General features: G+C 43.3%; 1 protein-coding gene across 1 annotated transcript; it reads left to right on the forward strand.

Annotated features, from left to right (window-relative positions):
- Positions 1 to 545: 545 nt before the first annotated feature.
- MTHFS (methenyltetrahydrofolate synthetase) lies at positions 546 to 24187 on the forward strand (the record flags this gene model as incomplete). Its single annotated transcript, XM_082489040.1, has 3 exons — positions 546 to 686; positions 4117 to 4381; positions 23269 to 24187. 3 exons carry the CDS (start codon positions 546 to 548, stop codon positions 23490 to 23492), a joined length of 630 nt encoding a protein of 209 aa, XP_082345166.1. The 3' UTR covers positions 23493 to 24187.
- Positions 24188 to 24611: the final 424 nt, after the last annotated feature.

A 24611-nucleotide genomic window follows, 5' to 3' on the forward strand; every position in this document is an offset into this window, starting at 1 on the left:
AAACCACCGTTCTCCTGCAGAAATGTCCCTTTCTGCACTTAAAAGGTGGATCATTTAAGTGTGACGAAAACCCTCCAGCGTCTCCCTTCGGACACAGCTCAGCAGGCGAGCGCACCTTCCCCGCAGGCTGCCAGGCCGATGCGCCACAGCGCCCGCGGCCTTTCCTTCACCGCAGCCCCTCGCCGCCCGGGCCCACCGGCGGGTGCCGCAGGGATACGAAACTGTTTGGTAGACGGTGCTAATATATCCCACCAAGATGTAATTTCCCTTTCTACACCAAAATCAGGAGAGGGGAAGTTCTTCGCGATCTGCGCCAGACAAAAAAAAAAAAAATAAGAGATGGGCCTCGCCAGGGGGTCGGCAGGGCCCAGGCTGGCCCTGCAGCACCCTCAGGGGCGGCGGTGGCCGCAGCCGAGCGCAGATGGCGGCCGTCCAGGCCTCGGAGCAGCGACCCTGCGGCCGGCTGACCCCCGGCCGCCCCGGGAGCCCTGCTCGGCAGCGCCGCGGGGGCCAGGCCGGCGCCGCGGCCCGGGCTCACTCGGTGCATGGAGCAGCCGGGGGAGGGCGGCGAGATGGCGGCGGCGCTGCGGGCCGCTAAGCGGGCGCTGCGAGGGGAGCTGCGGCAGCGGCTGCGGGCGCTGGACGCGGCGGAGAAGCACCGCCAGTCCCGCCTGCTGAGCGGCGAGGTGGGTGCGGGCCGCGGCGAGTGCGGGCCGCGGCCCCGGAGGGTTCCGGGAAGAGCAGGCGCGGGAGGAGGGCCCAGCATCCGGGCCCTGCGCGGGGAAGCCCGCCGGGGGCTTTCCAGGCCCCGCTGTGGGCTGAAACGGTGATTCAGGGTGACAGGGCCTTACCGGGCTGGTGGGGGGGGTGAGCTCCGCCTCGGCCGCTGCCTTCCCCCCCGCCCTTCATCGCTCCTAATTAATACCGGGGAGCGGCGCCGGCCGTCGTTATGTTAAAGGCGCGGGGGGGGGGGGGGGGGGGGGGGGCAGTGAAACCGGGGACAAACTCTGTCAGAAGCCCCTCACAGCCGGGTTTCGCCCGGGCGCCTGGTGGGTGCCCGTCTCAGGTGTTTCACACGGGGCTGGCTTTATGGCCTGCTCCTGGCAAAACGTAGAAAAATGTAGCCACTGTCTGGATTTGGCCTCGTGTTTAACTGGCTGTCGTTTGCCTTCTGGCTCTTTCAGTGGTGTTTCTTCCACGCAGTTTTATTTCTCATGTAATTTTTTTGCTTTAAAAGCTACCAAGCAGGGTTTACCCAACTGGTGTCCTCGCACAGCATGGTATCGGCGTGTACTTTTGAAATGTCCTGTTTGGTTTGGATTACAAAGCTTTTATATAGATGTACTTTATCATTTTAATAAACACAATAAAATTTTATTTTGCAGTCACTGCATGTAGCAGAGCACAGCCCTCCTTTTTTTTTTTTTTTTCCCCAGCACCAGCGGGTACTTCTAGATGATCTACATTTATATTGTTATTTTCCTGCCAGAGAATCTCAAATTGTGTTACAGACTTCACTTAACATGTAGCCGCTTCATGAGTGGGACGTGGCAGCACAAAAACTTTAGGTCATAGGAAGCTTAACTGGAACTCACGTAACCTTCTTTACACTGGGAATGCTTTTTAAAAAAAAATACACATAGTGTCCTACTATCATGATAACACATTTTAATAATCACACATCGTAGACTTAAATCTCTCAATTTTTAGAGAATACTGGCGTGCATCCTCTCAAAAAATGCGGAGTCCTCTGCCAACTTTATAAGCGCATAGCCCATGTGGTACCAAATTTTTAGGAGCCTTCAGCCTTTGTGTAACTGCTGCTGATAAACTCAGCACCAGAGCACTCATTTCTGCTCCTGAGAGTACATTAAACAATACAGCTTTTGTTTTGCTTAAAAGAAGGCATCAGGAAACGTGACATATAAAGTGATGTTATCTTGCCATTTTCATAATCTGACACAATTGAAAATCCTGAGCTTTCTTGAGACAGAGTGGCATTGCACAAGTGGCAGAAACCAGAGTCCACTTCCATACAAGAGGGTAATACAGCAGACATGACGAAATCTTTGAAAATGCTGAGAATATATTTGGAACAATATAAGGCTGAAAATGTAGCTGTATAACATATATCAGTGCTTGCAGCTAATAAAAGTGAGTAGGTTATTTTATAACACCTGAACAATATTTTTAGTCGTAAAATCTTATCTCAAAAGGATCTTTAAATTCAAAGTGAAATAGCTTCACAGGCTGACCTAGCCACTAGTCTTTAATTAGCTTCTGGATGATTATTCTTTTTTAAAGTTTATGTTCACGATTAAAGTCATGCTGTTTGCATGCTCTGATTCTGCAAAAACAGTCATCAGCTGGTGAACAAAGGACAGATAATATTTAAGCGTGGAAATTTTTTCACTCTTCTCAGAAACTGCTCCGAGTCATAGCAACTTCATAGTCACAGTTCTGAAAACATCTGAAACTCTGTCTTCCTGCTGGCATGTGGTTTTACATCTTCAACCTCATTTCTTTCTATACAGCATAATCAATGTGTTAGTCGACACATCGGAGCAGCCTGGACCAGTGTGGTGCCCACAGCACACAGCACCCATTTGAAAGAGGAGAGTTTTCTGTCTGGGTTTCTCTCTTCTCCAAGCCCATGAGAAGGTTCAGCTCTGGAGGCCCTCAACAACATGAATCATAGGCATTGTCTGGAGTCTGCAATTTGACTAAATAGTCTGTTCTTTCAAACAAAGGCTGCCATGGAAATTCTGTTGTTCTGAGAGTTTAATCACTTAGTTGGAAAAATCCATGTGTAAGGTTGGGCAAATTACAAAAGGAACTAAAATATGGTTTTGAATTGTTAAGACATTTCTATGGCCAAGCAATCCATTACCATAATTTGGTCCAGGCAGTTTCTTTTTTTTTTTTCCCCCTTACAAAAATATATCCATCTTCTGAATACTTCACCTGGGCTTTTAATTGCTGTAACGAAAAAAAAGCAGAGTGAGAAACATATCTAAATTGGCATGGGGGCATTTATCTGTCAAAAGAGGGCCAGGGCAAAGGCTACAGTTCAGAAGAGCAAGTTACCCTGCAGTTATGCAAACACAGAGCAGAGGATTTTGTGCTCTCTGTTCCGTAGATAAGCACAGTTTCTCAATTGTCTGATATTTTTGACAGATTTTTGCAAGTGTATAGAATAAGAATAAATCACATTTAAATGAGAAGGAACACATCGGTATTTGTTTTGTCCAGACGTAAGTAACAAAATATGCAAGGTGCTAGAGAACGAGAAGACAAGCTTTTAAAAACCTCCTCTCAATTTTTAATGTGGAATTCAATCTGGAATGGGGCAAAGACATAATAAGGTATGAATCTGCTAACACTTTTTCACCATATAAGCATTTTTTATTTTCCTTCCTATATTCAGTCTTTTATAAGCCCAGCTCAGAGAACCTCAAGAATGGCAAGGCCATCTTTCCTTCAAGCTCTGGAAAATATGCAGTAATAAGATCACCTATTAGAAGCTGGTGATGTTTGAAGTCATATATCTAAACTTGCTGTAGGGAAGGCGTTTCAGGTTGAAAAAAAGAAAGAGGGACTTGGTCTTGGAAGACTGTGCTCTGCAGTCAGCTGCTCTGATGGTAATTTTCTTTTGAGTTATTATCATTGATGCGCTTCTCGTTCTACCTAGGCCCAGGTGAGAGATGCAGCATGTCGGAAGGGTGGAAGAAAAGGAATGCAAAAACCTCATGTCTTGCAGTTCTGACCTGCAGTATCTTTCTCCAGTGATTTTGGGCATTTGAGGATGTCTGCACTATATGGCAGAAATATTTGAAGGATCAGGAGATTGTCTCCAAAATTATTTTTTGCTGGCCCAAACCTGTGTTACAATGTTTTGTTCACTGGGTGCAAAAATTTGCCTGTTTTGATTTTGCTGACGGTAGAAGTGTTGGAGTAGGAAACAAAGTCAGTTTATTCTCTGTTATGATACGTGGTAGTTTGTATCTCTACCCTGTTCAATGGATATTTTGCTCCAGCTGTGTGTTTAATTAAAATAAAGTAAGTCGATCTTTTTGTAAGCTTTTTATCAACTGATTACATCAATTTCCCCTGTAGGTGATTCGCCATCCCAAGTACCAAGAATCCAAAAGAATTGCAATCTTTCTGAGCATGCCAGATGAAATCCAGACGGAAGAAATCATTAAGGACATTTTTAAGCAAGGCAAAGAGTGTTTCATCCCACGTTACAAGCCTGACAGCAATCACATGGACATGCTGAAGTTATCATCAGCTGAAGACATTTCTTCACTGACTTTGACATCCTGGAATATTCTTCAGCCTAGTGATGATGACAGTGCAAGAGAGGAGGCTCTTGCTGGTGGTGAGTATTTTCTTCCTACGTTGTGGGGTTGTTGAGCAGTTGTAGCCTGGAGGTCGGTAGGAAATAATCTCATGGCAAGAGTGAAATGAAATGTTACACTTTGGTTTTATATGTTGTAGAGGTGCTTAAGTTGATGTAAGCAGATGCTCCTTTCTCTTGCCTGTTTTTCTCTACCCTGTGGCACCCCTGTGATATGCCAGCAGGGCAGGAACAAGACTGCACAGCTTGATCCAGCTGAAGGAAACTCAGCCCTCCAGGTAAATCAGCTTCTTGGTCCCATTCGTGGACATCCTCAGTGCAGCCTCAGCAGGCATAACACAGAGGCTCGTGAAGGAGGCAGTGGCTTGCTGGGAGTGGCTTAGGCTGCCATTGAAAGTCAGGGGGGATTCACAGTTTTAGGATGCACTCTGAGAACTTCAGTTTGTGCTGCCTGAAAGGTAGGGAACTTTTCAGGTGATGCGTGTAGGCTGACATGAGAATTTTCTGAAATCTTTGATCCTGCAAATTGTATTGCATGGATGAATCACAGTGCTGATATGGAGTCTGCCCATGCAGAACAGCTCTCCAGTCTGAGACCTTAGACTGAAAATAAAAGGACTTTCTCATAGGCCTGGATAAATACTGCAAAGTCTTTTCCATCAGTATGCTCTCACAGTTTAGTTTTGATCTTATATTGCTGTCTCAGACACTGTATTCTTCATAGGGTTGAAAAGTTAAAAGTTCATTTATATATAGCAAGTGTGTTTTGGTCCCAAAATAACCTCTCTCTTTCTTAACCTAAAATTCCCCAACTTCTACAAACTTGTAAACAAACTTATTTTTCTGTCTGCATTCATTATTTGCATTCTTTTTGTAAACACACTAATATCTTCCTGAAACATCTGCAGAAATATTTAATGTTATTAATGGAAAACTCATGTTGAACTCATGCTTGAAACCTCAGTCTGGGAAAATTTTCTCTAGGTGGAAATTCACCATGCAGACAGCTTCCACACCTCACAGACTTAACAGCTTTTTAATGCTTGATAAAGGAACATAAATAAGTCTCCGTTTGGTTGAACCTGGGTTTGTATTTGCTTTGGGATGCCAATGTACTTTCCCAGAACACTTCACTATATTTGTTTCTCTTTTATTTTCGATCTTTACTTCTCTCCTAATTCAGAATCCTTTCTGTGTCCACATTTTACGTAGCAAGGGATTTCACTGCTTCATACAAACATCTTCTTTACATTTAATATTTCTCACTGTTACTTGTCTTCCTAATTTTTGTCACAAAAGTTAAGTGTATATTGGTGGGATTTATGGGCTTTTGAAGGTAACCCTTAAAATGTCCAGGGTTCTGTCACTGAGCTCAGTTCAGGCACTCGGGACAAGCTTTTGTGCTACTGATGAGCTGCTGTTAATTGAATTTAAGAAGTCTGTCACAGAGATCACAGTAAACACACAATTTTAGGTATGATGGGAGCAAGGACTACCTGGTGTGGAGTGCACTGGGATGTGTCGGTTGGGGATGGTCCAGGTGCCAGGCAGTGAAGATGGGGGAAGGCAGAAGAAGCCTTTGGTACCTGGCTAATTCTGGAGCTGTTGTTTTGTCCTCTGCACCAGGGTATGGTTATGAGCAGTGATCAATGCCCAGAGAGCTACAGCAGTCTACAGAGAGAGGCCAAGAGAGCTACAACTGCCAGTTGTAACAATTGCTCTATGTCCATGTCAGACCTGTTCAGCCTGAAGCTTGGTTTTAGTCTGTTTGTACTCAGTAACTTGGAATTAATTTGGTTTGGATTGGAAGTGGGACCTTGGTCCTTTATCCTTGGACAGTTTTTGTAGATTAGAGAATAAGTTTAGGGTTTTTTTTCACTATTGTATAATCAGACCCCCTCCCAATTTGTCCCCACGGAAACACACACTGCATCTCAGTGTGTCTTTACATTCCTTTTGCTCTATTTTCTGTTTCAGCTACTGTGTTTTTTGAACTTTGGTACATTTGCAGGAATGCAAATTGCCTCGCTACTACATCCATCCTCCATTGTTGGAATTATGCATGGATGAAACATTTATCTCTGTGATGTTATCAAATACTGTGGTGATCTGAGGCATTTACATTGTTATAAGGAGATAACATGGTGTTATATTAGTAATGTTCCCATTGCTGGCATAAGTTGCTATGTAATTTCCAAGAAATACCCTGCAGGTACATAAATAAGTTATGTCACTTCTGAGTGTATTCATTTTGCATGACAAAAAGCTTAAATTCACACTGTCCTTAAAAGTTCAGGCATGGTTATTGTGAGGAATAGCTCAAATATAGGACTAGGTATAATTTTTGCATAGAGTTTCCAAGTCTTTGGTGGCACTCACAAGCTACTTGAATAGACGGGGACCTCTCCTTTTGGAGGCAGTCCTTTTTCTGTTGGATCGGGGTTTACCCATTTTGATCGTGGCAGTATACCACATTACACCTTGTTGGCATAAACAAAGATCACTGCCGTTTTGGTAGGAGAAAGTCTGTCGTCTTCTCGACCATGCATGGGTGACAGTAATTGTCGTTTGAAAAGTTGATTTCTTTAGGCTAAATGGACAGAGCAACAGAAAGAAGAAAGGTGGAAGAATATTCAGATATTTTGTTTGGAGTAGGGGTGTATGTAGGTGCATGACTGAAAGGTATAAACAACTCTTGGAGCAAGCCAATGGTACATTTTCTTAATAGGTACCAATTCCCATTTGTATCCTTGCCCATCAGAAGTATAAAGGTGCACTGGTATCAGGTTTTGCCCAAGGTAATATTTTGGTGAAAGTTCAGGTGGGTTGCAGTAATTGTTTACAGGAGTGTGGATACCTTGCACAACTTCGGAAGGAGTAAATCAGATAAAACCATGCTCCCTGTTTGCTTTTTATCATGACTCCTACAGAAATTTAAACGACACTTCACCAGCAGCTCTAATTTCAATGTGGTTTAGGGAGGCGGTGTGATTCAGCGGGCTGGACATGGGTTTCCTCATTTATAATGTTATTTATTATTACTTAAACCTGCTCTGAGAACTATGGGTGAAAAGATAAGTTATTCCTCCGAAAAAGAGATTATTCTTACTGGGACTCAAAAAAAAATTGACTGGGTTGAGTACCTCCATATGGTAAAATTCTTGGAGGTGGCTTCTTTGGAGGGAGGCAGGTGGCCAACTTTGGACTGAGGAATCTCAGCTGGAAGTCTTGGACCTGAGGAAATGTTATGCTTAAATGTTCATCACTGAACTGAACTACTGACTAGTAGTTGAAGGTGTACAATAAATTATAGACAGCTTTTAAAACATTCACCTGGGTGATGGTGAGAGGGGTTTTGGCCTAGATATTTTTCTTTGGCCAAAAAAATGAAGAGTTATTAGAAATGATGGCTCTGAATCTGCTTACTCTAATGGATTGTGAGGAACTCTCCTAAGAAATGCAAGAAATGGGTTTATGCGTACAAACTTACTTCGGCCTATTTATCTGTGTAAATTCTGCCTTGGTCTTTAAGTACGTTATTACATAGTCCTTGCCTATTGGATCTGGGTTCGTTCAAAGATGAACCCAGATGCAGTGATCGGGGCTCTTTGAAAGATGCAAAAGATGAACACTGCTTGGTCTTAATGAATGCCGCTGACGAGTATGCGCTCAGTCATTTGTTTTCTCCCTGTTTTTCAGGTTAGAGCTGCAGGCCTTTTTTACTCTGCATTATTCAAACTTTAATGTGGAGTCTTCTTTTCTGTATGGGCTCTTCATCACTACAGGGTTCAGTGACTTGAAGATATTAACTGGTATTTGCTGATGGAGAGGCAGCAGAGGCTCAGGATCCTGGTTCCAGCCCGGGTTGTGCAGAGGAGCTGCCACCAGTGAACACTGACTCTTTTGTTTGCTTTTCCAAACATTATGGTTTCTTCTCTTTTCCCTCCAAAATGATTTCCCAGACTTGTCTCATCCTTGGGCTAGACCCCCTTTCCAAGCTTTAATTTCTCTGCCACCATAATACGCCTTTCCATCCTTCCGCTCTTTGCCCAGCCTATGTGAATCTCCCTCTCCAAGTGTCCTCTGGCCTTTCTCACCATATTGCCCGTTTCCTTCTGCTCTCAGCCCTAGCCTGTCATTTCAGGGGCAGCTGGGCCAACAGAAATAGCTTGCCCCTGCCAAAAGGGAGGAGGAGATCATGTGCTTTGTCTTCTTTCACTTGTCCTCTTCCAGACACACAAGATTCCCCGTCCCAATTTACTCATTTCCTTCCCCACTGGGCTGACATCTTTCTGTTTTTCATTGGGTTAGAAAAAATCCGTTAAATAGTACTTTCTGTACTAAACAGTACAAAATACATAGTTTTGTGATTGTTTCTTCTGGACAGTGCCTGATTAAATAAGCTACTGCCCTCTGTCCTCCTCTTGGTCCCTACCCCTCCTCTCCTGTGCCACCACAGATGCCCCTGCAGCCACATTACTGGGAAACCAGTCTTGGTTAGAAGTAACTCAGTGCCAATAAAAGGCTCTTCTTCTCTCAAACAGGGCCACCAGACAGATCTGGACTGATGCAACTGAAGGGCTGGTAGGAAGCTGGTGATGAGGGATTGTGTAAACGGGTGGCATGCCAAAAAAAATCTTAGCGAAACTTCAGTCCTCATTTCCTTCCATGTTTCAGTTCCCAGTCTTGCCCCAGTCAGTGGGACTAGGAGCAGCCACAGAAATGAAAGTCCTTCGGAGTCCTTGCGGTTGGGGCTGGCAGGAGGAGCTGAGCCTGCAGCTCCGTGTGCTCTGTCTTTGCAGCAATACTGGCTTAAGGAGTTTTCGCTCCTCATGTTTTCAGCATATTCCTGCCTCTCCAGGCTGGATCAGCCTGCTGCTCTGGATGAAGGGTATTTTCCTCCTCTCCTCCACCCTGTTTTTGCTGTTTGTTTTTTTTTTTTTTAACCCAGATGAGCAGATCCAGTTTACTGTGTGGCTGTATCAGCACAAGGTCTGTGGGGTGGGAACGAGCAGCCAGGATGAAGGGAACGTCCCCTGGAAACTGGCACTGGCTCCTAGAGAGAGTTGTGGGGCCACCCATGCCGCTGTAACTCCAGCAGTGGTACGGAGAGGGTGGCATCTTCAGAGAGTCCCAGCGTTTGCCCTGACATGTCTTTCCTAAGCCTGTGCAAGCGGCAGGTTTTCAAACATTTACAACATTGTATAAGCCCATCTCAAATGGATTTGAACAAGGCTAAAGCCACATTGTTGACACAGTGGGTACTTCAAGCAAGGTTTCAAGTTCTTGCCTCGAAGCGTGGAGCAACAGAGCCTTCCCCATCAATGTTTTTTGCTGGCTTTGGTCTTAGAAACCAGCGAACCGTTTTGCCTGAAACAAAAAGAAACATAACTCCCCGCCTCAGTTTGGCGTAAATACCCAGGATGAAAAATGGCAGCACTTGAAAATACAGCATCTTATATGTAATGGGGAATGCTGAATAGTCTGCTACTACTCTGCTAAAGCAGAACATGTTCTTGCTCCCAGAAATGAAGGTATTAAGAACTGGACTTGTATTTTGTAATTTAGTTTGGAGACTTCTGGCATTTTCAGTACTGGAAACTTGCCTACTGATCACAATATTGGTGTTGTACCTTCAAGATAATTAGTGAAATGTTAATTAGATAATCTGTGCTTTAAATGACAGTGTATTTATTATTAATAATAAGGAAAGATCCCACTTTCAAACAAAGTGAGGCGATACTAACATACGTCTAGCAGCAACTTCTTTCTGCTTCATTTTCATGTAACCCTTTGGATGTTGGCTTTTGAGGTTTGGGTAGTTGTATCGTTCTGCCCTTAATAACTTCCAGAACACTTTGAGACTTGCTGTTGCGTAAATTACAATAACACGTTGGTAGTGGAAACAGACAGAGACAGCTTACCTGCGTGGATTGTATTTGGTTTACGACGGCTAATAATGCCGGGAAGTGGGACCCTCTTGCAAGGAAGATGCTGGCTACCTCAAGGCTACAGTTCCACACAACTTCAAGTAGTTTGAAATTCTTCCTGAGTGATTATTTGCCCTATTTTAAACTTTGCCGTTGGGATCTGCCCTGCAGAAACATTTTAGTTTGCAGAAACTCTTTTTCACCTGTCTCTAAACTCCTGCTATTTATTCATACATTCAAAAAAAGGCTGCATTTGCTGCCAGGACTGATGGCCTTGGGATGCCATCAGTATTCTTAGATATTCCAAATTTTAGCACATTCTTTAGAAGTGTGACTGAAGTGGTGGCAATACAGTCTTAAGAAGAATAGGTTCAACTTACAGCTGCGAAATAAAATGGGATGTAAAAAAAAGATAATGGGTTGGACAGCCCCCCTCCTCCCCGCCCCCCCCCAAAGGGAGGATTTTGAAATACGAGGCACATTAGAGTTTAGAAATAAAAAATGGTGTGAGGAGAAAATGCTATGTCTTGAAGCACAGGGAAGGTCTAATATGCTACTTCAGCTCCATTAGATGTTGTATAGCTGTACATGAAGGCATAATGGGAACATACAAAATGATGCTAATCATTCTGAAAAAAGACGTGTAGTAAATAATGCTCAGGGGTAACTGTGAATACTTAAATGAGATATATGCAGATTGGAATGTATCTGGAACAAATGAAATATGGGTATATGAAAAGCTGAGATGTTAAATATTACTGCTTAGGAAAAAAAAAAAAAACCAACAAAAAATATCCCAAACAAGATTGCAAAGTGATTGAGGGTAGTATTAGATTTTCTTTTCCTCTGGGAGACTTGATTAAAACTTACAGTACAATATATGTCAAGGGATAGATTATAATTTAAAATCTTTTTACACTGGTCATAAAAAAGAAAACCTGAGAGCATGGCACGAAAAAAAAAATTGAAAATCAAGGCTTAGCTCTTAATGCAATTTATTTTTTAATGAAATGATTTAAAGTTTGGAATGAACTTCTGCTTGGAGACAATGAGCCATAGTATTTTGATATGCATAAGGAGAACAAATTCAGCGCAAGTGAGGCATTAACATTCTGGTGATGAGTCTTCTTGTGGAGGGAGGATGCTTCCCCTCACCCAGTGCAGGAGCAGAGTGCTGGACGGACAGTCCAGCATCATGTGTTTTACAAGAGTCAGGAAATCTCACAACTTGTAGCTATGTGGCAATAAGTGAAATGTCTTCCTACCTCTGCAGCTGCAGTCCCTGGCATATCCCCTTACAAACAGGTTCTGGTTTTTCTATACCTGTGGGCATTCAAAGTGTTCCTCTAAGCATCTAATTTTATTTGTGTTAAGCCCTTAGCTCTGCTGCCTTTTGACAGCTGTGAGTTGTACTGGTTGGTTAGTTGTAATGTGAAATACTGTGTTCCTTATTATGTTAATATTATATTATGTTCCTACGCTATGTGAAATATTATGTTCCTTGTATTCATTTTAAATTTGCTGCTTTCAGTTCAAGTGATACCTCATTCTTCTATGATGAGAAGTAAATAAGGATGTTTGATTTACTTTCTTTTTATTATTCATTGTTTGGTTAAACCTGTATTATTTCAATTGTGGTTTTTTTCTATGAGACTTTGTCCATTTTCTTATTCTCATATAGAAGCTTTTCTAGACCTCTAAGAGTTTTAGCCATTGCTCTTTCAACCTTTGCAATCTCTCTGATGTTATTTTGGAGAAAAGATGCCTGAGAGAACATTTTATGCCCAGGTAAAGACATACTATGAAATATATGTGATGGCACTGTAGAGCTTATTATTTTTCTGTATATACCATAAAACTGCTTTTCACTGAGCAGATCTTTTTTACTGGATTCCACACAGGTATCCCACAATGATGTGTCATTACAAAAATACCTGTTCCAGTATTAAAGAGACATAAGATAACTTTACATTATCCTGTGTAGCATGTTCTGTAACAGGTAGAGCTAGGAAAATACTTGCTTGGAAATAAAGCATTTCAGGTGTTGGACCCAGCTGTGATAGCAACTGTTTCCCTCAGAGTTTTTCTGCATCCCAGCCTTCAGTTGAAAGATGTGGAACTCCATCCCCAGCGCTGGGATTGCTCTCCCCTGCAGCTGGTGTCTGGCCTTCCCCTTGATGTCTGCACCAGCTTCCACAGCTCTCTGAAACAGCTTAATAACAATCAGCACCCAACTTTTAGCTGAGCATCTCCCCGTGCTTCTGTTCAGAAACGGGTATGGCATGATTACAAGGAGTCTTTTTCTTTGAAAGGCTTTTGAAAATGTGCTCTGAAATGCAAAAGTCGATGTGTTTATGTGGCATCGCTTTGTAATGCCCTTTGGTGTCCTTATGTCCTGAATTTCCTTGGTGCAGACTAAACCGTGAACACTGTGGGGTTTAATTTTAATACCGCCTGTGCCAGGGCATCCTGCAGTGAACCTGGAGGGTTGAGCGCTCTGGAACACTACAGCCTTTTGCTTTCATAAAGTTCATTAAGGCTTTAAAAGAGTGCTTTTCCTTGTAATCATCTTAGGTGTCACATCCATGTTTGCCTTCTTGCAGAAAACATTCTCCTTGCGCTCAGCAAAACAACTAAAAAGATTACTTCTGCTCTAATCAATTAAAGTTTAAAGAGAAGTGAAAGCAACATAGGCAAGGGCTTGAAATTCACTGCAAGTGACTCTCAAGTGTTTTGTTTCAAAGAGGGCTAATTTTGCTACACTGTGGGTGAACAGTAGCATTGTCATTTTCTTCATACTGTTTCCTAGAGACAGGAGTCTCTCAAAAGCAAATAAGAGGTTAGGTTCATTTCTGGAGTGTGGCCTGAGTCTGTACAGCAAACTCGTACGGGGGAAATGCAAACACACAAGTATCGCTGGCTGCGGTAATTCATCCAAACAAACTTTTTTGTCTCGCTTTATTTTCATTTTTGGGAAGTAAGAGCCAGCACCAAGCTCATCTCAGTGCCTTGGTGCACGTAAGCTGGACAGTCTGGAGAACAGGAGAGGGAACTTTTTCCTGCTGCCCGTTCCACGGTAACGCGGACTGAAGATGGGGTTTGGTGAGAGAGCTGAGCCCTGCCAGCAGCTGGCTGGTGCCAGAAGGGGCAGTCCTGCTGCCTTTTTCTTGCTTCCAGCTCTGTGTTCCCCTCGTCCTCGCAACCCCCGGTGCCACCTCCAGTACTCGCTGCCGAGCAGATTCAGCTCATGAATCTGATATAAAATTACTACTTTTTTTTTCTTTCATTTTCCTAGGATTGGTCTTCTGCCAGCTTAGCGGGCTATTAAATCAGGTCAGCACTTTTCCAGCTACAAAAAAATTTGGCTTCCTGGCATGGTTAATCCCCACTGTCTTTGCTGAGATTCAAAATACAGTGTCATTTCCCCTGTACAGTGGAAAATTCCTTAGATCTGGCTGAGAGCCACTGGCTCTCAGGGAGCAGGAGAGTCATGCTGCTCTTTGCAGTGTAAGGATAGCTCTTGGTCTTCATGTTTGGCATCATAACTGCACTCAGTTCCTGCTTGAGCTGGCTGCTGTGCCTGTGAGATGGGAATCAGCTTTTGGGGTGTGGACAGAGGGCAAATTCCAGTCCAGGAGTGACATGAAGCCCTTTGCCGGCAGGTGTCAGTATTCCATAGATTTACTGTGGAGCATTGGTGTCATTTAGGCTGTTTTCCTATAATTAAAATCTCATCCAGGCATTGTAGTCTCACACACAGGAGAAAAGTGCTCCAGCCTAATGTCTCCAAAAAATCAGGGGCTGGAGTGAGGGAGGTGGAGGATTCCAGAGACAGTTGGGTTTTTTAAGCTATGCAAGCTTAAAAAGATAAAAGAAAATCTGGTGATGGAAGAAGCAGGGTTTCTCAGCTGTTGTGATGGTAACACGTTTGACACCAACAGTGAGGGTGCCATCACCTCCAAACCAGCTGACTCTACATGTTCGATAAACCCTGCCTGTCAGCATGCCTAATGTTCCCATCAAGTGGTGTAACTCCTTACGGGAGTCAGGTTTATGCACTGACAAAGAAGTTGATGTCTTAACTGTTGATGTTTCACCAGCACTTCTGTGCATTTTACCACCGGCTATCTGCTGAGTGAGTCAAAGGGCGTTGGAAATATTGATAGTGATGCGTGATGTATTGAAAAAATCCCCAAATGATTCACTTCTGTCATATTTTGATTTAAAAATACCCAGACAGCAGCATGCAAAAGAGGAGCAAGGGTGAAGAAATGAAGTCGTGCGCATGCACATGTATCGAGTGGAAGTATTTAAATAAATGCTCAGGTAAACACTGTGGGAAGCATAGCTGATAAGATCTTAAAGAATTTTGCGTAAAAACACCTAAAGATACACAAAGATCCCTGTATTTTAGGCTGCAGCAGTGTTATGACAGTCCCAATATAAACAGTTCAAGCACCAGTGCCTTGTGAGTTTCCCCAAAGGAGCAGATTTGCAGTCAGCATTTCCTGATTTAACAAGATGCGTTGATGTGCTGTAAAGTGGCTCTAATGCCGTTTGTCCTCTCTTTGGAATTGCTCTTTGGTACGTCTTGTTTCAGGGTATTTTGGTGCTTTAAAATCACAGGAGAACCCAGCTGCCTTTGAACCAAACATTTTTCATTGCCCATATTTTCCCAATCAAGCTGTTCTAACTCTGCTCGCATATCTGAATATCAGGACTAGATAAGTAATTTTTCACAGACTGATAGCTAAAGCATTTCTAAGCAATTATTTCCTTTACTCTGAATTTGCAAAACCAGACATTTTTGTAGGTGGCATTAAGTGGTTATGGTTTATTTACGGGGCTTACGCAGACTTGATGAATAATAGTGAAATAGAAAAGTTCAGATTTTCTTTTAGTTAGACATTTAGCAAATTCTGAAAATGAGACACTAGAGCTCAGCTATAACTGCGAGTTAAACCTCGGGGGAAGTCAGTGTGATGGTTATAGCCTCGCACAGTCTTCCCACGTTGTGAAACCAGGTAGAATTTGAACGCAAGTCTTAGCCTTATACAGTAGCTTCCCTGATGACACATGAAAGGATATTTATTTGCAGAGCAGGATAGGCTTGTGCAGGGCTGATGTACTACAGCTGATGCTGTGTGGTGCGCTTTACCTTTCAAATGCATTGGTACTAAATTGATAAGATTTTTTTTAAAGGAATTCAAAATAGGAGGGCGTTTGGTTGATGGCAGCTTAGTGGCACAGGAGCTGATCAAACAGCTTTATTAGTGTGTTTTGCAGGTTTAATAACGAGAGAGCTGCTGCCAATCCATTGTTTTAAACCTGTATGACTGATGGCTATCATGTAGCTTCTCAGGGAGAAGTGTAAATATTTTATTATGCTGTAGTTCAGAAGGGCAAGTGTGAACTGTGGAGACCAATGTTTCATGCTGACACAAAGCACTGACATGGATGAGTAGACAGATAAACGCTGAGTTGCTCCGTGCTTGTTTGTAGATTCTGCTGATGGTTCTATTTTCTGCAAAATATTTTATTGAAGTAATAACAGAAGCTGTCTCAGTCATGCTAGTGGGCCAATTACCTGGGGGTGTGGATTGCAGAGGAGATAGTCTGTTTGGCATCTGTATGTATGAAAAAGGTAGATTGGGGGGTTGTAGGTGTGCGTGGATGTGGGTAAAAAGTTTTTTAGAAGACAAAAGGACACAAAAGGTTCCCAGTGCCTGCAATTCCCATACACAAATAGGAAGGAAAATAAAGCAAGTGATTGCCCCTGGTGTTTAAAGCATTTCTCCCTTGATGAGGTGAGCATTAGCCTTGAGGGCCTCACCGTGAGCAGGACACCATGGATGGAGCCTGTAGGATTTGGCTGTGATACTTTGATTTTTGATTCCTGTGCCTGGCTAGTGCGTGCTCGGCAAGAAGTGAGCATCTCTCTGGCTTTCCTTCTAAAGCAACAGATGTCTGTGAATAGGTAGAAAACAGTGAGTCCTGCTGAAGTGCTGTGGTACTGCACAATTAAAGGTTTTCGCACAGGGGAAACACCTGGAGGAAAAGCTACTGACTGCGGTTTAAAATGAGCTGTTTTTTCAGTCTAATATGGAACACAACTTTTAGTCCTGGTAGGTAGCTGTTTGGGATCACAAGGATACAGAGTAAGTGCTAGAGAACTGTTTATGAACAACCAACAACAAATACCTACAAGAGAAAATAATTGATTTTTCTTGAACTCGTGTCAGTAACTCGGGGTATTTTTCCCGTAGTTCCCAAGGCTGGTGCAGATGGGATTGGTAGGACAATGCTGATTTACAGTAACTGAGGATCTGATCCTTTGTGTTGTAACTTAGGTTTCCGAGGAGATGAGGATTCATGCTGAGTTTCTGATACTGATTTGCAAAGGCTGGATCATGTGAGCAAATAGGAATTAGCAGATCAGAGTTCCCTTTCTGTTTAAGGGATTGTATTTACATTTTAGCAGACCGGCTGGGGCAAAGTTAAGAACATAACTATTTATGTCTGCAATCCACTGTGCTACTGGAAGAAGTCAGCATCATTGTTTTGAATGACTTTTTTTCAAATGCTTATCAGTTGCAGCAAAAGGTAATGTTTTTGTCTCTTTGCTCGTTTGCTTTGGGATATAACAGTATCTGGTTTCTCTGGAGCTTAGTTGGGATAACAAGCTGGTTTGCTCTGGGAGCAACCCCATCCCTTCCAGGATCCGCACAGGGTCTGCATTAGGCCTGTAGTGAAGAGATCTGGCATTTCCCTTTTTGACCTTATACCAAGGCCAGTGTGTAATAGCAGAAATGCTGCCCCTGAAACCAAGGGCAGGTTTTTTCCAAAGGGCAGAAAACTTTTCTCTGGAAGGAAATAGCAACCTCAGTAGCGGTGCGAGGGGCACCCAGGGCATTCTACGGAGAAGGCTTAATACTTGTTATAAAGGGGAAGGGATTTGTTTTGCTCCAGCATAATTGAAATATTTACTTCTGTGGAGTTGTTTTCTCTGAGGTCTGGTGATTAACCCAGACCACAGTGTTAGGTGCTGTGTAGAGACAAGAAGATGATGATCTGTGCCCTATAGAGTATACGTTGAGAAGCTAACGCCTACCCAAGAGGCCTAGCTATGCTGATGCTGACAGTAATTAAAGTTACAGTTACAACTCTGTCATTAATTAGAAATTTTTGAGTTATTCCAACTCATTGGCCCATACCCTGCATGTTACCAAGACTGGTACTTTCAATGTTAGGATCTAATGACATAAGTTCCATTTTTCTTCTGTGCCACAGTAGCAGATACAGAGGCAGCAGATGGTTACTGCACCCTTTTCGTTCTGAAAAGTAAGGTTTTACTGCCAAATGGTTTATTTCTTGTCTCCATTGTGGTCCTTGCTAGATCAGAAAAGGACCAAAGTAGGCTTTCATTCCCTGTAAATGAACCGCTTTCAGATATTTGTCAGCTCCACAGAGGTTGTGCCTACACTGATCTGGCAGTGTTTATGGCGTGCATAACACCATAAACACTCCTTTCCTTTAAACAGAAAGCTGTTCTTGTCCTAGTTGCTCTGGCTTGCACCTCATGTAAGAATTTACATTTAAGGAGAGCAAGGGGAGTCCCTGACCACCGCCGCAGAGCGAGCTGTGCAGGGAGAAAACCCAACCGTTGAAGAGCGCGTTCCTGCCCAAGGTACCAGGCTGGGAGGATCAAACCATCCTTGTGGGGACAGCATAAACGACGCATGAACTTCTGTGCTTCAGGGAGAAACTCAAACTGCTGTGAGGAGCAGCAGTGGTAGCACACAGAGCTGATTGCTGTCGACCTCTTGCAGGCTCGAGCTCAGAAGGCATCCGTGCTGCGAGCATGATTTTTATGAGCACATTGCCATTCTGTACAGGGACACAGGAGGTGCTGCAGCTCGGCCTCTGCCTCATCCTCTTGTAAGTGCTTTGGAGGTGAGGATCAAAAGAGTCCTGGCTCCCTCTTTGATGGGTCCCAGGCACTTTACTGTGTCCACAAAGCAAGTGGTGGCGAGCGATGACGGAGTATTTTGGTTTTGTGTTCCGTTCGGAATGTGCAGGGGGAGATGAATGACCCCACACGGCGGGTGGCAGTGGGCTGGTGGAGCCTCTTCAAGCCTGGGAGGAGAGGGGTCATGCTGACTGCTCCTTCTGAGGGCAGAACAAGTCCCCAGCAGTCTTTACATGACCTGTATCTGTGCTGTTTGATGGACTCTTCTATAATTAACCATTGTCAAGAACACTTCTGAAAATGCCGGCTGGCATTTCAAATAGGAACATCAGATTAAGGAGAAGAGAGGTAATGAGGTGCAAGGAGAAAATCCTTCCCTGGGGAACAAATCAAACCTGATATCATCATGAAGGGTAATGAGAAATGCATTGCCGAACTGAGGAGATTCATCGCAGCTGCCTAGAGGAAGCGAAACCGTGTATTCCTATTTAAAACACCAGAGAGGGGATGCTAACGTTTTGGTCTGCTGGTTAAGTCAGGGGACGTACAGCTTGCACACCTGCCTTTTGCATGTAATTTTGCCACGCGTTTCCTGAGTCCTTGGGCAAGTCATTTCACTTCTCTGTGACATAAGGTATGTCTACATAGATGTATGCAAGTCAGTGCAAATCGGGTGTGCCTGTACACCCACATGGCAGGTTCTGAAGCTATGACTGTATCTATACTGCTAAATAGCACAGGGCTAAGTGGCACAGACTAGTCCTTTCCACACTACACAGAATTTGCTTTGTCTTTTTTTTTTTTTTGGTCTCATGTGGTGCCTCTGTGGCCCGAAGGCAATACTGGTTTTTTTATCTTTTCCCCAGCCCGTAGTGTCTTTAATAATACGAGGCCTCATGGCAAACCATCAGAGCAGTATTTCTGTAGCATCAGTCTGAGGATTTGCGTTGCATATTCTGACAAGTGGCAGGAAAGCCTCTGTGTGTGTCTGGAGGAGCAAAACCAGTTTTGTTGGTGTAGGAAAACTGCGGAGGGTGGAAGGAGACAGACCTGTACTCTTCTGTCTTTCCTGCCCATGGGAATCCTGTCCCCTGGAGCGGGCATGGGTGTCACTTGGACTGGTAGTGCCAGGCAGTGTGCTGACAATTAAACAGTATTGACCACCTGTGATCCTGTAAATCAATTTGTTTTCTGTCCCTGCTGTATTTAGCAATATAAATGAAACCTGTGTGGCCGTGTCAGCATGGCTGTATGCCCACATTGATAAATAAGTCAGGGTATATTATTTCACACACGGTGCTACACAGTTGAAGGAGCTGTGGCCACAAGAGCTCAGAAGTATTGATATTCTCTACGTAGAGGCTACATACATTCTTGCTTGGGACAGCGTTTTCAGCCTTTAGGAATTTGCAAACCACATGCAAGTATTCCAGGAGAAGCACAGATTACCTATAGCAAACGCCTCTTGACTGTGGGTGTGCTTTCCTGGGCTCCTGGCATGTAGTCACAGGTCCCTCTGGGATCCAAGAACCACCAGTTAACAACTACAGACACACGGGGGACAGTGGACATTACAAGGAGAGGGATAGAAGTAGGTGGTGAATGTGAGACCTCTCTTAGTGTGTGTTTTATGAGACACTAAAAACTGATGTGGTGTTTGATACCCAAGTACTTGCTCTGTCTTCTCAGGGACAAGGATGCCATTTCACATAGTGGTCTGTGGGAGCGAGGGGAGTAGGGTGTGAGAAAGGAGCAAGCCTGCAGGGCATCCTGAGTGGCAACCAGTGGTCCTGCAGGGCTAGAAGGGCCTGGGAGCATGAGGGCCTCATGCCGAGAGGGGTAAGATGTTCTTACACTCAGCTGCCATCCTGTTGATGTATGCTCACTGCTGATAGTAATCTTATGTGTCTGCAATCTTGGTCTCATCTGTGTCTACAATCTTGGTCTCATCTGTGTGTCACCTCTCATCCTCTGACAGTTCTTCCCCCCACGCTGCCGCAGGCACCACAAGAGGTTTTGTTGCTCCCCAAGTTATGCGGTGGGGAAGAGTTTTCTCCATGCAGCTCTCTGCCGTTCATTCTAGCTCCTGGGGTAGGATTAGGGGCTAATGCTGTTTGAACTGCCCTCGGGCTCCTTGCAGGGTAGCTCTGTCATTTTTTCTACTGAAAGTCTCGCTTGGCATTTTACTTAAATCTTGTGTGGTGTGAGCTGCATTGATATCAGTGTTGTGAGTCAGAGCAAAAGCATTCAGTATCACAGTGCTCCAGTGGAAGAAAAATATAAAGGGTAACTGTTACAGTATTTACAGCATCATTTTTCATATTGAGATTTGCACAAGCTTGTTTGAGTTATTCAGCATAAAAAAATCCATGATTATAGAGGAGCTGACTCATTAAAACAGACCCTGTTTCTCTAGAGTACCCAGAATAAAACACAGTGCTTTAATACATCTCAATTCACTCGAGTGTGCCCTGTGCTATCAGTTAAACTACATAGAAAATATCTTTCTTCCCTGCAGTGTTCCTGCCAATTCCCTCTTTCCTTAGTGCTTCCCCTGACTTGTCTTCTTCCTGCCTGTAATACAGATGTAAAGAGAAATGGCACCTTTTTACTCTGCAGGTTTGCCCCTTGTGTGCATTCTTACCTACCAACAGTAGCGGCTGCAAATGTGTCCTGCTTTTTGCCACACAAAGTTAAAACAGCTTAAAAAACTGTAAGGCAGAGTGTGTTTCTTTCTGCGCATCAATAGTGTTTGGTACATATCAGTTTCTGGGCCACCTGAATAGCTGTGCAAAGCTGATGTGAGGCAAATCATGGACAGGGTAAGTAGTGAGCACAAGAGTAACTTGGGGAGGATTTGACCTGCAGAATCCTTTACTGAGCGTGCTAACGGGGAGAAGATCAGCCAGTTTCTAGGTCCTAGTCCATAGGCTGGACAATTGGCAAATATGTGTTTTTACTTACAGGCTGAGGAGATGTGGCATGGTATGTCCAACATGATGTACATAGCGATACCATAAAAAGGGCATCTTGTTTCAAGTGAGACCATACTTCTGCCCTCGTGCCTCTTTTCCTCTTTCTTTGCCATTTGCCATTTTTCTGTCCTATGAGTCAAAAGTTGACTGCAGTGTGGTAAAACACTCAGACTCCCTTTTATTTCGATTGGTAATGTTCTGTGGTCTGCCCTTTGGCTAATTCCCTCCTCTTACTCCTCTGACCTCTTTGAAAAAAACACGGTTTTTAACTGTGTGGTGCCAGATTTGCAAGACTGATCTTCTCTAAGCGTCTCACACTGTGTTGCCTTGCATATCTTATATCTATGTTCTAATTAAGCCATCAGGTCATGATGGATGGGTGTTCACATCAGTGACTCTTTTCTGAACGACGAACAGTGGAAGGAAATCTCCGGGAGCCTGGGAAGTGTGTGCAAATGAGTTGGTCTTATGTGAACTTTTAATGTGCTCTTCCAAATTGAGTTTGGAGTTGATACGTGATCTCAGATTCCCTAGAAACTGAAAAAAACTGCTTAGCTCTGGCTCTTCCAGTACCTGCTCACACACATCTCCTTGAACGTTGGGCATCCTTCCCCAGCTACATGTAGCGAGCCCTGGTGAAGGAGCAGAAGCTAGTTGTAGAAATGCTGTTCAAGGCTAAGTACCGCTCCTGTAAGAAGGAAGAAGCAGTGGACTGAGACGCAGCATTTGCTTTCTTTCCAGACTCGTGTCAGCTGTGTTTTAGTCTGCTCTGGCTTTCCACTACCCTTCCTGCCCTTCTCTCCTTAAGTGTCTCTCTGCTGCAGCAGCAAGTAATGAAAGACTTTCTTTGCATTGTGAAACGAGTAAGTGGGATGTTCCTGGGTTCAGCGGTCAGTTCCAGGCCAGCCAAGCTCATTTGTTTAGAGGATGTCCTTGCAAGACTTCTCACACTAAACGAACAAGCCTTGCATAAGTAATGGGAATCTGCACACTGGCTGCCTCCGTGCCTGGCGGTCGCTCAGCGTGGCAGCCGGTTTCCTTTGCCTACCTGGCAGCGACGTGAATCAACCCCCGAAACAAGTGGGCAGCCGAGTGTAAATTGTAGCTGGCTACCTGGCATGGTGCCATTCCACATCCGTTCACAGAGTATGAACAAAGCAAGAGAAAGAGCTCAGCTGACCTTGCCCTCCACCACAGGAGGTGGTTGGTGGGGCCTTTTATCAGGGTTTCACCCGCAGGTCAGGTCTGTTTTGTCCATCAGCAGCTTATGCAGCTTGTGTCAGTTTTTTAACTGATTTTTGAGTTCCAATCAAGTGCAATCTCAGAAGAGTCTTGGAGAGCCCATACATCCCTGCAGAAGGGAAGGCAAGCAGAATGCCTGTGTGTGCTGCTGGAACAGCAGTGAAAATTGCTGGAGGCCCAGGAGGAAAGTCCTTTGGGAGAAGAGGAACCCAACATCATGAAAAGACAAGCCTTCAAATCTCGATCTTGATAGAAGAGGGCAAATACCCACTTTCAGAATATATTGTGTTCAAGGCTCTTTGGTTTTGGGAGGTTGAATGAAGGTTCATGACATCTTACAGTTGTGTCAAGAAGATGCTCTCTTTCTCGTACGCACATTCTTTTTTCCTTTTCTATTTTTGTGTCTGATGTTGAAGTTCATTTGATTTTCTGATTCCTCCTGCATTTCATTTCCCTGAGTTCAATCTCTGCCTGGATTTAGAGTCATAATCATTAGTATTTGGAAGTGTGGGGTTAAAATGATAAAATAAATTTGTTATAAGGTAGGTCTTTTTCCTTCTAGCTTTTCAAGGTCTAATTATTTTGTGGCTGATCTAGTATGCAATTGTTAAGATGAAAATGTAAATTTACAGGTTTAGTATTCAAAGTATTTTTTCATCTGATCAAAGAGAGAGAAGCATTTTGCAAAACACAAAGCTTGCATTTTTGCAAATGTCTGAAGTTCTATGGATGTAGTCAAGCCATCAGGAAATACATGGTGCATCCACTAATGTTTATTTCATTTCTCTACAGGGGGTCTTGACCTTATCTTCATGCCAGGCCTTGGGTTTGACAAAAAAGGCAACAGACTGGGAAGAGGGAAAGGATATTATGATACCTATCTTGAAAGATGTATGAAACATCCCAGTGGAAAGCCTTACACGATTGCCTTGGCTTTTAGGGAACAGATTTGTGAATCAGTGCCTGTGGCAGAAAACGATGTCCAAGTAGATGAAATTCTTTATGAAGGCTGCTGAAAGTATCCTGATACGAACCCACCTTCAGAGTGACCAACCAAAGACATCGGATCCATCAATCATGACTTTTTAATAGTCATATATGACTTTGGGAGCAATAAAATACAGTATTTGTCTTTGAACAAAAAAAAAACCAAAACAGTGTAAATGTGGTGATAGTGGTGAGGATTGCATTGATTTGCTTCTAATTAGCAAATGTCTGATTTGAATTCTTATTCTAGAATCAATAGAAACAAGAATGTGTGACTGTTTATAACAGTAAGGACCATTTCTTATCATCATACTTTTGAGGAATGAGCTACTTGATACTTAACAGTTTTATTATTCCAGTGAACTGTCTGCTAATGCAGTTCTTGATCCATTCTGGAATTAGATACTTGTTATGGTAAAAGTTCTTAGTACTTAAATATTATGTGCATCCATGAGCAAAACAAGAAAATGCCAGATAAGTCCTACAGTAAACTGGGCAAAAAATGGTTATTGGAAAATTGATTTTAGTGTATAATTGATTGATTTTAGTGTATACAATAATTTTACTCTTTACATAGCTCCTTGAAGTTGTATTAAAATAAAAGGAGTATCTGTTAGTAAAAAAAGGTTCATGTCCATAGCTTTGGTATACGGTTCTTTCCTTTATCTGAATACAAGATTGTAATGTAGTCTAAAATGCGGTCAATGATTTCTCCATCTGGAGAAAAACAGCTCTTTTTTTTTTTGTAAAATATTATTAAAAATTACTTTAAGTTCTATAATTTTGTACATGGGCCATTCATAATGTCCCAAATATTGTGTGAAGTACGGATACCGTGTGTTAAACAATAAAGAGATGCTAAGAATAACAGAGAACAGGTTTTATGGATGGAGTAAGTTTTTGGGTGGAAGGCTGTTTGCTCTCCAGTTCTCCAGACCATCCTGGAAATCAGGAAGAAGATAGTGAATTTTCCTCGGCACACTGTCCTCATAGTAATAGGACACAATATTTCCAATCACGATCAAGCAAATTGTCAAAATTCTGTGTTCCTTCTTGAACGCAACTTCACTTTTCCTACATGTTTAACTTCTCCATCAATCAATAAATGATTGCATTTATTTTCACCAAGCTACTCTGTGTCATCATTT

This window comes from Vanellus vanellus (genome assembly GCF_965231255.1).
Source record: "Vanellus vanellus genome assembly, chromosome: 11".
Lineage (NCBI taxonomy): Eukaryota > Metazoa > Chordata > Aves > Charadriiformes > Charadriidae > Vanellus > Vanellus vanellus.